General features: G+C 33.0%; 1 protein-coding gene across 1 annotated transcript; it reads left to right on the plus strand.

Annotated features, from left to right (window-relative positions):
• The first annotated feature begins 1,684 nt into the window (after positions 1 to 1,684).
• On the plus strand, positions 1,685 to 7,883 carry LOC123554867 (low-density lipoprotein receptor 2-like). The gene is made up of 5 exons (XM_053547048.1): positions 1,685 to 1,691; positions 3,397 to 3,482; positions 3,747 to 3,818; positions 7,460 to 7,550; positions 7,747 to 7,883. The coding sequence occupies exons 1-5, from the start codon at positions 1,685 to 1,687 to the stop codon at positions 7,881 to 7,883; spliced, it is 393 nt and encodes a 130-aa protein (XP_053403023.1).
• Positions 7,884 to 15,529: the final 7,646 nt, after the last annotated feature.

Raw genomic sequence — 15,529 nt, forward strand, 5'->3', positions numbered from 1 at the left:
AACCTGTCACACAGGAATCGATACTGGAATAAAAAGACAGAACAAACCTTACGTTGTTGTAAAAACTCAAAATAGAGATGTAACACAAAGTACATTCGCAACAACATCCGTAACGTAGGGTGTGGAAAGGTACGGACAAAAAGCAAGTTGTAACCTTAGATTGCAGTACCGCGGAGAAGGGATCGCGTTTGACTCTAGTGACAACATACCTAATAACCAAATAAAATTGGAACCTTAAAAGCACTATACGATAAGAAGCATGACGAAAATCAGTACGCTTTTGTATACTTTCAAGACGCTATTCGGTTTAGTATGATCTTATCCAAAGCTTGTTTTCATTTCCCTTATCTCAATCATTGCCATAAATTGTCTTATTTTAATTAATAAGACACCTACATTTCAACATAAACGAGAAACCGTCAAAGAGACCTATCAAATGTCCTGTGGTCTTACACTTTCAAAATGAACTAGAACTGTTGGCCTTTCGGCTAAATTGTACCGCCGTTACACTGTACGAAATACAATGTAAATGTCTGTTATGCACATTCAGGTCACAAAAAGAGCCATAACTCCCCCAAAATGTATTAATAGTAACTGAATGAAACTTGGCCTGAATTTCATATTCCTATACATGTACCAAAACTGAATTCAATCCATTAAACTTTTCAAAAGTTATCGAACTGACATCGACATTTTGTAAAATTTTCAGTCGACAATGGACCATCCGCCAGTTATGGTAGATTATAACTGCATTCTATAAGATGTACCCAAACTAAATTCAACCAATTCTATTGAACGGACATCGGCATTTTGTAAAATTTTCAGTCAAAAATGGGCCATCGGCCAGTTATGATAGGTTTTAACTGCATTCTATAAACTGTACTCAAACTAAAAACAGTCTATTCTATTGTACGGTCATCGACATTTTGCTGAAATTTAAGTCGAAAAGGGGCCGTAGTTTTGCCGGCAATAGATGTATTGTAACCGAAATCGAACAGAACCTCCATTTTATAACGGTTGCCATGAAACTAAATCAAATCCACTCATCCTATCAAGAGTTATCGAACTGTCATCAACATATTGTTGAAGGTCAAAAGGGGGCCATATAAGTCTTGCAAATATAGGAGGATTGTAACCACAATCATCATCCACCTGTATGTGAACAAAACAAAACAAACTCAATCCATTCATCCTTTCAAGTGTATCAAAAAGGCACTGACGCACCAACATATTGACTCGTATATACCAAAGTCGTGATTTCCGGAACACACACTTGAAGTCGCATATCTGTGATCACGTGTTATATTAAATGCTGAATCAATCCGACGAGCTCGTGTATGTTAAAGGAAATTCCTTAACGGATTTTGCAACAGTTCGAACTATTGTAAGATTACTTTGGGTCGTGACCCTGTTGATGGGACACAAACTTTTCTAGCTGACGTTAATTGTTAAATTATCTGCTTTTAGCCGGTCTTTTCTCATCAACTGGAAAGTGGAGCTCTTAAATAAGACAATGTTTAGCTAAATTAACTTTCTGAAGAACAGTCACGAAATTGTGTACATGTGTATAGAAACATGACTTCACTTAGGGAGTTTATCAGTCTTTAAAGGTTAAAACTCTGTAGGTTTATAGCGTCATTCGTAGTTTGCTTATCAGAGGACGTTTTACTATGTTAAGATAAGCATGTTTGGTAAGTACATTAGACAAATTATATAAGCCATTTTGTTATTTTTCCTTAAATTTTAAATATTAAAAGACGATCGATAGATTGTAGAACGAATTAAGTCATAAATGCCACGCTAATTGAGTACTTTTATTTATAAGTAATTCATAAAATCCACAGCAAAAATAATTGACATTTACAGATTTTATGTAGAAGGGACCATCCCAGTGTATATTTACATACTAACATAACCGTCCTACTCGAAATTTTATACTGTTATAATGCAGTTCAATTGTGCTAATCTACAAATCTTGCTCAATTGGATAACGTTTGTCTGAATTCGATTGAATAAAACTTGAATAACCAAGTGTTATAGACGTTTGAATTATCAAGACTGCTCACTTTAACTGGCATGTCAGATTTCTTTTTTACGTTTTCATGTAGTGAATAGGTAAATGATTTTGCATGTGATATTCAAATCGTGCGTTTAACTGACATGGTTTATTTCCTTTAAATTCAATTAAGTTTACAACTTGCTTCGTGGGGTAGGTATGTAGGTTGGGTAGGGCGGATTGGTAGGCTGACAGGCAGGCAGAAGGCAGACAGATAGGTAGGTAGGTAGTTTGGTAGGAGAGAGAGAGAGAGAGAGAGAGAGAGAGAGCTTCATCCCAGTAAACAAAATTTGGATGTGATATTAACAAGATATCTGTAAAAGAAAATGTATATGCTTCGTTATGTTTGAACTGCCTCTGTTTAACTTTAAAACACAGTTTAATATTTCCCTAATTTAAAACAAAATATTTGATACTGAATAGAGATCTAACTTTTTTATCAAAGATACACGCAGTTCGTTTTGATTATTTGCAAGAAGTTCTAAAATAACAATTTGATCGCACAGTTCTTATAATAACATTTTTGTCATGAGTATCAGAAAATCAAAATATTATCAGCATATCTATCTCTCCAACTTCTAAACAGAACAGCCAAAAGAAACCCACTTGAATTTACTTGTAATTAACCTTCCAATAGAACTACAGTTTTTGTCCTTAAATCCATATAAAACATATAGTCTAGTTGATTCATTTTGATTTTTACCGCCAGAAAATTAAGTTTAAGCTATTACTTTAGGTGCTTATTGAAATTTTGGTCTCCAATTTGAAGGACGTCAGATCGCGCGTGCGATCTCGCGGAAAGGGACATCTTTGATATTACTGTACAATAAATTATTTCTTTTTAATATAAACGTTTTTTTATTCTATACAAAATATGTAGTGAATGTAAATACTGTTAGTTTAGTAACTGTATTTTCAGCTACGAGCATTCTACTTCTTCTCTTTGGCATAGCTAACAAACGTAAGTAAAAAATTATCATTTATTATTTATTGATTAATGGCAAGCGCCGTGTTGCTTTATTTTTACAGAGATAATTATAAAACTTAACTATATACAACAATTTACTGTGGTAATCTGACAGTCAATGCATAGGATTCATATTTCTGTTCTGCATTTTTTCACCCTGTCATGCGTCTTTTTCGAATTTTTATATTCATTTATTTATTTCATGACACAATTTGCTTTGCTGTAGTGTGCTAATAACTATAACAACGGGTTTGCTGTTCTCACTTAAAGAACAAACATCAGTTATAAACACATCAGTTTCTTTTGTTTATCGTACATGTATAAGTAATTATATTATAAAAAAAATGTCTTCTCTTTATTTTTCAATTTAAAGAGGTCTTCAGTTTACTGTGCTACTCCTGCAAAGATGTTTTGTCCAACGAGGCGTGCTTCAACATCAGCAAATGTCCATCTGCTGAGGTATCCTTTTAAGCTGCATGTATACCCATGTTTTATGGGTTGTTTTACATGGATGATGTCGTAAAATAAATAAAAATTATGGTTGGAATAAAAGTAAAGATACTTCATGTATATGATAAAAATATGCCGTACTTTCAAAATGTAGTATCAATAGTTTCTAAGATGTTTAAAAAATTTTGATGAACTATTTATTCTAATTTTTAGAAGCAAATTTTGTAGTACATTATGACATTATTTGAGTAACACTTAATTATTTCTATGCAGCTATGCTATGGCAGAGCTGACGGTTTTCTAACAGGGGATGTTAAACACACTACTGGATGTACAAAGGAAATGGTAAGTTACACGATAATTTAGAATACTGAATTTGATTTGAATGAATTGACTTTATGTAAAGATTTTCGGTATATTTATACGTTTTGCATATGCATGGTCATTCAAGTTTCAAGTTTATTTAACAAATTCTCAGTTTCTATTTAAGGTGGTTAGTCAGATCTTGGTCGAGTAATGGGTTTGTTCGAAAGATAATAGGTAAAGGTAGATATCTTGGAAGCACAGAGCACCAAAACACAGCCTCATAGCCACGTGTTTGCAAATTAGGTCCACAACAAAAAGAAGCTGTAACGGCAAAATATTACAGACGGGTAGCTTCAAAAATCCAACAAGTACATTTAATTTTAGGCAAAGTATAGATAGAGGGGGAGGAAAGGGGAAAGGGGGTGGGGGAGTTTGAAGGGAAAGGAGAACAAGGATGAATATACAAAGGGAATGCTAGGTTCCTTAATTACAGTTACACTACAACGTAAACCACTATAGCGCAGATATTTATGTACTAAAGATCAACACACAAAACCACACCCAACTAACTAACAAGTAAGATACAACAATACTGTAGGGCACCGCCTTAGACACACAAGCACACAAACCCACACACAAAAGCAGGAAAAAGCAATCGTGTACCGCCTTAGGATTCCGGCAACCAAAAAAGCGAGCACGAAAACTAATTAATATTAAAAGGGAAGGGGGATGCCAAAACAAGGGAGCGCAAATGCAAGGGGAAAGTAGGGGGGGGGGGGGGGGGGGGGGGGGCGATAGGGGGAGTGAGGAAGAGGATAAAATGCTAACAGCAAACAAGACAACTTACGTAACACAAAATAAAAGACCTATCAGTAACCTATATAACGGAAACTGGGGGTTGTGAGGTTAAACGCGTTAAACGCGTTTAGGGCATGCCAACCTTGCATATACCGTATTTTCAACAAGTTAGATAACACAAATTGAATGTAAATAAAATTCCCACTGAGAAAGGCTCTAACATTAGCGAACAAATACCTGATCATATCAAATAAAGCATAAATTTAAGGTAATCTAAGGTATAATTCACCAATGTACTCAACAACTTGTCTGAAGTCAGAGCACCAAGCGCCAAATTTTTAAAGGCACGATTAAGAAAGCTGCAAGACAAATTCTACTCCTTCCGTCCGTTTTATGTAGGATTTAGGAGAAAAGTGTCATGGAGTCTTACACTTTATTAGTCATCGCATCATCAAAAGGAAACTACAGGTCAATTATACGTTGTCATGTTAGATTTTCATTCAACAAAACCTATATATGGATATTATACATAATTACATTATTCCTCTTTGCCTACTTTTTGGCACTTTAAGATTTGACAATTCAGCTCAGATCTTAATTAAAACAAAACTGCCAGAAAAAGCCATTTCAGAGAGGCAACAGAAATCTTTAAGTAGAACTTTCCAATTTTCTGATCGAAAGATGGTTTCGTTGTGTACAGGCTCACATACAGCTATATGCTAACCAATCTTACCCTCATAGCATTGTCTTGACCAGCATTAAAGTTCCATAAGGCTCTATTTTTTGTTTGTAAAAACATAGATAAAATAGCTCTCCAAATAAATGTTATGCATAATCAAATGATAAGACAAGCGCTATTTTTAACATGCGTGGAACAATCTTGTTTATATTTGGCATGAATGTTAACCTCGGTGAGACGGAGTGTCATGATAAAAAACATCAGTTTACTATCTTAAAGGTTAGAGTCACAGTTGGAGGTCAATGGTATGTCTGATCTTTTCATAACTTTGATAAGTATGTAGCAATCTTTTTCTTCTTTGATGTAAATGTTCACCTCGGTGAGACGGAGTGTTCTGCGCAAACCTTGGGTCCCTATTTTAAAGGTAAAGGTTACACTGTGGGGTCAATGGTCATTTTAGAGCTTGTCCTGGCTGTTTGTTTGCCATGCATAAAGCATTTTGTTTGTATTTGGCATAAATGTTTGCTTCAATGAGACAGAGTATCGCGTGCATCTCCCAGACCACTGCCTCAAAGGCCAAGGTCAAACTTAGAGGACAAATGTCAAAACTCGGTGCAGTTTTTCTTGTCCGGGATGTGATTGAGGGTTTCTTAAATGTTTGCCCCAATAAGACAGTCTGTTAGGCGTTAGTACTACTTGAAAGGTCAAGGTCACAGTTAGGACTCAAAGGTCAAAAGTTGATATAGTTTCTCTTGTCTGGGTTTAGCCATGGAAGATGGTGTTCTGAAATAACTTGGCAGAAATGTTTGTCGCAATCAGTCTTTTTGACAGATGGCGGGCTAGACATGTTGCTCGTGGGCATCTAGCTTCTCTTTGGCTTGCATATTCAACCTACTGTTCTGTTCATTATACCCAAACATGTTTGGGTTGAAGGGGGGGGGGGGCTATATAGGAGTCAGTTTTGTCCCGTCCCGTCGCGTCGCGTCCCGGCCCGTCCCGGCCCGTCCCGTCCCGAAATCTATTATCTCAGTTACTACTATATGGATTTGATTCAGATGTATCACCTTATCACCTTATCACTCACATCATGTGGCACAAGGTGCATAACTCTGACACCAACTTTTCATGAATTATGCCCCCTTTTACTTAGAATTTAAGGTTAATTTTGATGCATTTTCACTATGTCTCAGTTATTTCTAAATGGGTTTGATTCAAACTTAAAATAGATGTTCCACGTTATCACCACCATCATGTGACACAAGGTGCATAACTCTGACACCAATTTTTCATGAATTATGCCCACTTTAAATTAGAATTTAAGGTTAATTTTGATGCATTTTCACTATATCTCACTTATAACTAAACGGATTTGATTCAAACTTAAAATAGATGTTCCACCTTATCACCCACATCATGTGACACAAGGTGCATAACTCTGACAACAATTTTTCATGAATCATGGCCCCTTTTACTTAGAATTTAAGACTAATTTTGATGCATTTTCACTATATATCATTCTTATTGGCTTAGAGCCAAAGGGAAGTAACCTTTTAAAACTTTTGTACTAAGTTACTTCCCCTTAAATTCTTAAATTTTAGAAATTCTATATTTAGATCTTCAATATTTTAGGTATTTTTCTTTCTTTCTTTTTGATTATTAGTCCTGTGTAAAAAGTAAAAACATTTTTCTGTGTGGTAAGACACTTTTTTTTTGTATTCATTTTTAGTGTATCTCTTATATTAGAGATTTTTATATTTACCTCATCCCTCATCCTGGGCACATATACTAGTATTACTTATATGTGCCGAGGAAGCCCAAAAGGAAGTACTCCAAAGACGAGTAAAATTTTGTTTTAAGTATTAATTTTTTTTTTACGTTTTATATTATTCTAAGTATTTTTGAAAATTCTCTTGGTTGATGGTTGCCACTCTTCTGTGACAAGACCGTATGGTGGGGGTATAAGTCACTCCTGTGACAGTTCTAGTTTAAATCAGGTTTCCAACTGAAAGGATCTGTTTATCTAAAAATACAAGAATAAATAATCAATATAAATATCAGGCTTCATGAGCTTACCGTATCTCTGGATCCACTTTTGTGACTGACAAAAAAATGTTATAAAATAATGGATTGCGGATAGAAACATGTATCAATGTTCGTAATTTTAACTAATGCAGCGTTCAGATATTCAGTTTTAAATTTACAGAATCCTGTTAAAGCAAATGGTTCTGGTGCAACCACATTTTGCAGTCATGCATGTCACGAAAACCTCTGCAACTTCGAAGAATGTGTAAAAGGTACCCTTTTTGAAATTTTAACAATGAAACACATGCCTTAACCTAGATTAAGATTTTGCAGGCCTTTGATGGATAAAAAAATGTTCTCGAATACAAGTAAATATTTCTTATCATTTTGCACGTTTTGGCGTAATTCAAATGACAAATGCATGAATCTGAATCAGTAAAAGGAAAGAAGTGAAAACTTTTGTTTCAGGTTCTGGAAATCTAATTAGAGGTCCACGTTGTTTGTCATGCGACTATGTTGAATCCCCAGACGATTGTACAAATGTCACTGAATGTTCTAAGGACGAGGTGCTGGATACAATTAATGATAAAACGACTGTATTTTAAAATTAAAGGTAATATGTAACTGTTACAATAGAAATTCATTGTAAAAAAAATCAAATGAGGAGAGTTAAACTATCATACTTGCAAATGGTGTTTAACTCAGTTTAAACTTGATAATGTTTGAAATTTTCATAAGGTGTTGTTTTACAAATGTAGCCAGAAACAAATGAGATCATGTTTATACTTCCAAATATTTGAAGGTGTGCTATGTCCACAAGTTTCAAGCCTTCAGCCAAACACGATATCGCCTCGGATGCATGGGTAAACAGGTAAACATCTCCTTCACAAGTTTTCCTCTTTGTCTATTTGACTTATATGAAAATATATTTTTTTTTATATATGTGTGTTTTTTTTTCGTTTTTTATCTACTTTCCTTCATACAACTAAGACATTAAAGAAATTGAAGAACCGTACATCTCACGTTCTGTTTTTTTGGAAATTAAATATAAAAAAAAGATACATTTTAATCCCTAAAAAAGACATTTTCTGATGTTTCTTGTTTCTTGCAGAATACCAATATTAGAAACTATTTTTCGGGGGTCTAAAATAGGATAAAAAATAAACTAAAATGCAAGGAGAATATAATACATAGTAAAATATCATTTAGGGAAATTTTTATGAAGTATAAAATTCCACCCTTTCTTTTTGTGTTTTATATTTTTTTTTACATTTACATTGCAACATAAAGACAGTTTTTTGGGTTTTAAGCAATGGCTAGGACCTGTGTGATCACTGTCTTCTGTCAGACATAAATAAGGAAAAATACTACTCCAAATTTAACCTTAAACCGTTATTTGGGGGGAAAGGTGAATGTAACGACCTTAATGAATCGGTCATGAGGCACACACAAAAAAATATAACCAAAGATGAAAATTTAAAGAAATTTCGTAACCAATTCGAACTGTTTTTACAGGCCCAATTTTCTTTGACCTTTCCCAAGCTTGTTCGGAAGTTTTGTTCAAACGATCCTAAAACAAAAAAAAACGATAAAATATTTTGGATAGCAAGCTTAATTTTATAATTCAATGACTTTGCATAAATCCATTTTTAAATTTTATCATTGAAAAATTACCATTTCAGTGGCTAATCAATTAAAACGCAAAGGCTTATTGCAATACAAAAACAAAGAAAAAACTGCTTTCCAAACTAGTCACGTATTAAAGAACATAGTTTTAGACAGGTTTTCTAAAAGAATTTGCCTACCATTTTTTAAGTAAAATCAAAAGTAATTACTCGTGTAAATAAAATAATTACAAAACACACACACAAAACGAGTGCCAAAATTTGAAGCAGTAATGCGTTTTCCCTATTTTCACTCTTAACAAAAATTTTTTTTCCCCGAATTTAACTCTTTTCCCCTTTTAATTGTTTTTAAAAATTTCATGCTTTTTCTCTCGTCAAAAAACCTGAATGGCTCAATTTGAGCAAAACGAGATAATACAAGGGCTTTAAAATAAAGATAAAAAAGATAACGTCCAAAACAGTTCCTTATATAATTTTCCTTTTAATCAATTTGCAAGTGTAAGCACAAGTTTTTATAAGATTTTAGTTTTATATGAATGTTCATAATTCTACAACCAAAGCGTTTCCAATAAATGGAGCCCCCGGGGGTCCTGGTGGGTTTTGATTTCCACTTCTCATCAACCAAAACAAAAGGCCAAAACTAGCCCAACGATGCGGTGGCCATTGGGACCCGAAAAAAGGAATTCAACCCATTATGTTCCTTAATGAGAAGTGTTGTTTCATAAAAGTAAGCATCAAACCGTGTACATTCTTAAAATATGAAAGAGTTTGAAAAAAAGGAACAACGCAGTGACAATTAAATTCCCCAAATGAATTAAAATTATTTTAGATTTTGGTACATTTAGGGGACTCAAATGAAAAAAAAAAAACAATCACTTGCCCAAAATCTAAAACAGTCATTGACAAAAATAGTATGGTTATTCATTAATTTTCACTTTTTCCATTTGCTATTTTTTTTTACATTCATAAAACTTTCTAATCAGCAGAGACTTTTTGCGTTCTTTCGGGGGTAGAATCTTTAGATCAAAATTTAAAAAATTTCAGAAAAACATTTTGAAAATAAGAGAAACGAAATACTTCGAATAACTCCCCTCAGTATGCGTAAAAGATTTAAAACTATTGTTATAAAAGAAAGGGGGTCATGAAAACGTGAAAGGGGAAAATAAACATACTTTGCCATCGTTTAGATATAGAAATAGTTTTTGATTTACTATAAGTTTTTTTTTTCACTCTTAAAAACAAAAACAAAGTAGTTCGTCATGGCAAAGGGGTTTTTCTTTTTCCCACAACGACCTTTTTTTTTTTAAAATACCATTACTCACCATGACGGACGCAGTATTAAATGAGACAAATGATGCGTTGGTACTCTATACAGATAGTATAATTAAAAAAATTAGGAATTTAATACCTATGTGAAATCTTCTTGGAAGGTAAACCTTTTAAATTGTAAATTTTTATTTTTAAAAATATGTTTAAACCTTTTTTTTTTAGAAAAATTTTTTATTGAGGGGGAAAAAAAAACTTTTGGTCATTTTTTTCTTTTTTTTTTTTACTTTTAAAAGTTGTAAAGCAATTCCTGCTTTAGTATTAGTATCTATTAGATTGTCATGGAAATTTATATAAAGGAGAAAAAAAAGACTAAAATTAAGACAAAATATTTTGCGAATTTCATTATAAACGGGGCGGTTTATTTTGCTTCGTTCTTTGGCTCGCAAAGGATCGCAAGATTTGAAAACGATAAAAACACCTTCTATATTAACCTATATTTCTATACAGAGGTATCAGTTAGTGCCATGTTTACACTTGATTGTGCGTCTCCAGGGGTAGAACTTTATCTCCCTTTACGATTTCATCTCCGTCAATTAATAACTTCATCTCCGTCTTTTAAAAGGAGGGAAAATTTGTATCTTTCAGTAAAAATTTCCCTTTTAATATTTTTTCAGATTCTAGTAACTTTTTAATAACTTTCTGATTTTAATTTAACCCCTTTTTTTAAAAAAAAAATCATAATTTTTGGGAAACATATTTAGAGAACTTTCTTTTTAAAATAACGTATATTTTGTAGTGATTTTTTTTTTATTACTTTTTCGTTTTTATGACATATTTTCCATGGTTCAACATTAATTGTCAAATTATTGTAAAATCTTTTGTTTTTTTTTTTTCAACTTGTTTTTTGTTTTAACGTTTTATCATTTTACAGATTGACAAAGCGTATTATCTTTAAATTGTGGCTCAAAAAAGGAAAAAAAAAAAGGACTTATATGTTTTGCGTATATAAGTTTTCCAACCCAAACACATCAGTTTTTCCCAAAACTTTTTTGGAAAAATTAGAAAAGAAACCATCGCATCAAGCACAAAATAGTCACTCTGTCTGTCTGAGTCTTTTAAAGAACCAAGGGAAAAGGAAAAACCCAAATAGGGCCCCCCTAGCCCCGATTGCACAGAACTCCTTATATATACAAGCATATCTCTCTTACTTTCCATGCGTATTTCACATTTGATAACTTTAACGTCGCCGTAGTGCTTTTGTATTTTGTTTTTTTTATTATACATATAAAGCAACCACTGTGTTACATGTCAAGCAGAACTAAGTTGAAAAACGCAACAAACTTGAAATGATAACAACATTTATTCAAAGAAATTTACAAAGTTCACATTATACAATACAAGAAACAAAGTTCTAATTTATAATATCAAACAAATGAGTAAAATCTTATGGTGTTGTACCTTTAATATGGTTCTATTAAGTTTAATTAACAATTTACACTTGTATGAAAACTATAATGAAATACCATAGTAATAATTGGTTCATATAGAATTTTATTTCATTCTACAAAAAATTTAAGCTGTACTAGTTATAACCAGATCAGAAAAAAAAATCCTTTCATGAAATAAAATTTTGTAGAGCTTTTCCCAACTTCTAAACATAAAAAATAGGGGTTCCAAAATTTCATTTGCGTAGCAAAAGTCTGTGCATAGAATAATCAAAGTACTGAAAGTACAGAAAGGCTGGCTACATTTAAGCCCATTATACTGTGTGCTCCCGAAAATTTATGTTGGGATTCGTTTAATCATATTTTTCGACAAAGAAGTAATTGTTGGGACTTTTGATTGCCGAGAACCATTGTATACGAACTGAATCTATTTTTTACGACCAGAATTGGGTTTTACGAGGGGGAACCCATATTTTTATGACGTGAACGTAGGTTTTAATCAAAAACTTGGTTTCTCGAAAAAAACAATGATTTTTTGGTCTTTATCCATGTTCACCACGTAACCTATGTTACGGTTGTAAACCCAGTTCACGGTCGTAAACCAAAAGTTCCGACGTTAACATATTCCACGTTCGAAAGTTTGGGTTTTACACCCGAAAACCCTGGTTTTCTTCCGAAACATGGGTTTCCCAGCTCGTGAACTTAAAATAAGGGCCAAAATTCAAATTCAATTGAAAAACCTATTGAAACCGGGGTTTACGGGCGTTTTTTCGTCCGAAAATATGGAAATGTTAGAAAAACCTTTTTTAAACGCTCAAAAAACCCTTTGTTTATCTTAATTTTTAATTCTACTTTTTTTAACCGAAAACCCGGGTTCGTTTTTAGGGAAAATTGGCGTGCCAAAACCGTTTATTAGTTTTTTACGAACGAATTAAAAAACCTTGAGGGTATAAATCAAAAAAATAAAAAGGTAGCAAACACAACATCTATATTTCGATAAAATCCCCCCCCCACCACACATTGTTTGAATGTATAACATTGAAAAAATGGGGCGTTTTTCTTGTCGGTAGGGGGAAATTTTTTGGGGCCGAACCCCGCTTTTTAAACCGGGACTGTTAATATTAATGTCTAGTCATTTTGCTTCCTTAAACGATGGTTGGAAAATTTGACGTACCCTATAAGCTTTTTTTTAAAAGGTTTTCCCAATTCCCCCATAGATCTTAACTAATTTTTTCAGGAGGGCGTGGGTTCAAACCCTACAGGACCAAATTTTGTTCATTATTTTTCTTTTTCGGGGGAAGATAAACTGTTTTTTTTAAGACATATTACTTTTATCTGTCTACAAAAGCGGAAATGTTTATTTATTAGCCTCTTTTATCTTTCTTGTTGTTTCCAAAAAATTTGACCTGAAGGTATTGAGACATCTTTAAAAAAATATTAAATACTTTGAAAAAGGTTTTTGTTTTTGCATTTTTTTTACAAAGTTTTGAAAAAATGTAGGTAGGTGGGTTTTACTTCGCCCTAGGGTTCTTTTGAAGTTAGAGAAAGGCCATAATTTTCAAAAGTTGGAGCAAATTCTTTCCTTTAAACCCCTTGACTCGGGCTCCCCAGAAAAATTGTTATCGCCAAATTTTATTTTGTGTTTTTAATTGTTACGCCAATATTTTGGGGGTTTCTTTAAAAAAATTTTGGTAAAGAATTTCCGTGATGTTTTGCACAAGGGTTATCCTTTGAAATTTGTCTTTTTTCAGTTTGAGGAAAAAAAAGACAAAAACCTTATACAAATTAACAAAAAAAAAACAAACAAAAAAACAACAACGACAGGGGAAAAAAGTCTTTAAAGATGAATCACAGTGCGAAAAAATTTTTAACTTCAAAACTGTTCAAGTTAGTGAAAGGGTAAACATACCAATAGGGGTCCCATTTTAATATAACCTGAAAAAAAAAGTTGAAAACGGTGTTTAAAAAAAAACTCGCTACACTAAAAAACCCCCCCCGTAAAAAAATTGGTGAAAAGCGTTTTTTACAGATATTTTTCAGTATTCGTCAAAATTTAAAAAAAACAATTTAATAAAAAAAAGCCAAAAAAACGGGTAAATGTGGTCATTTGTTTCTTACACGTTACGGGGCAACAGGGCAGCTTCGCCCCTTATCCAAAGCAAAGACAAAAGAAATTTTTCTTAAAAATTTAAGCCCTAAATAAAAGATATGAAAAAACCAATCACTATAATTTTCATTTAAATTTGATTTTCTTTTTTCTTATTTCCACTTATGTCAGGCGTCGAAAAATCCAGTATAACTTTCGACGTTTGTTCTCGGAACCAGCGTTTTTTTTCTTAGCCCTTAAGACCGAGGCATAATCTTAATGAAGGGGTCAACTAGTTAGTTCCATTCATAGGATTTTTCATTCTGGAGGCGAATTAATTTACCATCATTAGAATTTTTCCAATGTTACTTTCAATAACCGTTAAAAAAAAAAACATTTTTATAACATTTTTGCGAAAAGTAGATCTTTAAAAACGGGAAAGTTTAAAAATCTTTATAAAACTCAGGGAAAAATTTTTTTGGGCGGACTTTTTTAATTGCGCATGAATTCGCATAAATTATATTTTTGTTTGCAGTCCAGCCCTTTTAAACTTTACAGAAACTCGATATATTTTTAAAATATCGGGCAAATTTCCCCACCAAAAAACAAGTAATACTCCCGGGGAATGTTGATTTGTGACGAAGGTATATTTTCAAAAGATTTTTAAATTTTCAAATATACACAAGTTATGATAAAGGACGTGCCATAAATTTTGTTTTCACTGACGTATTTAAATTAAAACAAGAAAACCAAAAAAAATTTGCATTGCCACTCCCTACATGATCTACTTTTATTTAAACTTTCACAATTTCATATTGTTTTTGGGAATTAATGAATTTTAAAACAATTAAAGGACAATAAATCTGCAGCTGCTGAAGAAACCGTGACGAACACTAAACACCACCACCCTATTATGATCAATATTTCTGGTAAATATCATAAAAGTCAATCAATGGTTTATTTAATGGGGGAAATTTTTTTGTTGTTAAAAATTTAAATATTACGAATGATCCTTCTGATGCCCACCGCCCTAATGATCAAAATTGGTTAAGGTTCATAAAGATCATAAATGGGTTTCAAAGCGCGGGGATATAATGCCTTTTGTGAGCAAATGCCCTTTGCTTTCAAAAGTTTTTGAGGTTTTGGGGGTTCGGGAAAATGCTTTTAATTATAGGTTTCAATTTTTTCACGACGCAGCCGTTTTTTCGACAACGGCGGGATGGCGACCCCAAATCTATATTCATCAGCTTTCGGGGGGTGATAACGCGGAAAATTTTCTATAGTACCGAAAGTTCTAAAAATTTTTGATATTGTAAAAAAATAGCAGGGGGATAACCAAATGCAATAAACAACCATATAAACAACCAAGCTAAATAGACTCACAAAAAAAGAAACCCACCAATAAAACAACAAAAGGGGGTATAAATAATACAAGCTTTTATACATGCCCTTTATTGTCCCAAAAATTTTTTTATCCGCCACGTTTTTAAATGATATTGAAGTTTCAACGAGAGAGTGCATCTGGACATATTTCCATAATGTCCTATGACGACGCGTTTTTGATTATTTGGAGCTTGATATTAAATAGCGCATAAAAAATGGAAGAACCTAATTTTCCCCTTGGTGTTTTAAAAATTTCCCCACCCACCCTCTTACGCACCCCGATATGGATGGTGATATTTGACAATTTTTTTAGTCAAATCCTCCAGAATGAATGAGGCAAGTAAGTACTTCAAACCATTAACCAACATTTCAAAATAAAAAATCTTAATTCGGGAAATTTCTGTCAAGAAGCGCACCTTGTGTCAATCATTGGTGCATGTTGG

This window comes from Mercenaria mercenaria, chromosome 7, assembly GCF_021730395.1.
Source record: "Mercenaria mercenaria strain notata chromosome 7, MADL_Memer_1, whole genome shotgun sequence".
NCBI classification, from domain to species: Eukaryota; Metazoa; Mollusca; class Bivalvia; order Venerida; family Veneridae; genus Mercenaria; species Mercenaria mercenaria.

Excerpts from the sequence above, each read along its gene's own strand:
- LOC123554867 (XM_053547048.1), top strand. Across the intron at positions 3,483-3,746 it reads GCAAATGTCCATCTGCTGAG|CTATGCTATGGCAGAGCTGA; the intron begins GTATCCTTTTAA and ends ATTTCTATGCAG. Across the intron at positions 7,551-7,746 it reads CTTCGAAGAATGTGTAAAAG|GTTCTGGAAATCTAATTAGA; the intron begins GTACCCTTTTTG and ends CTTTTGTTTCAG.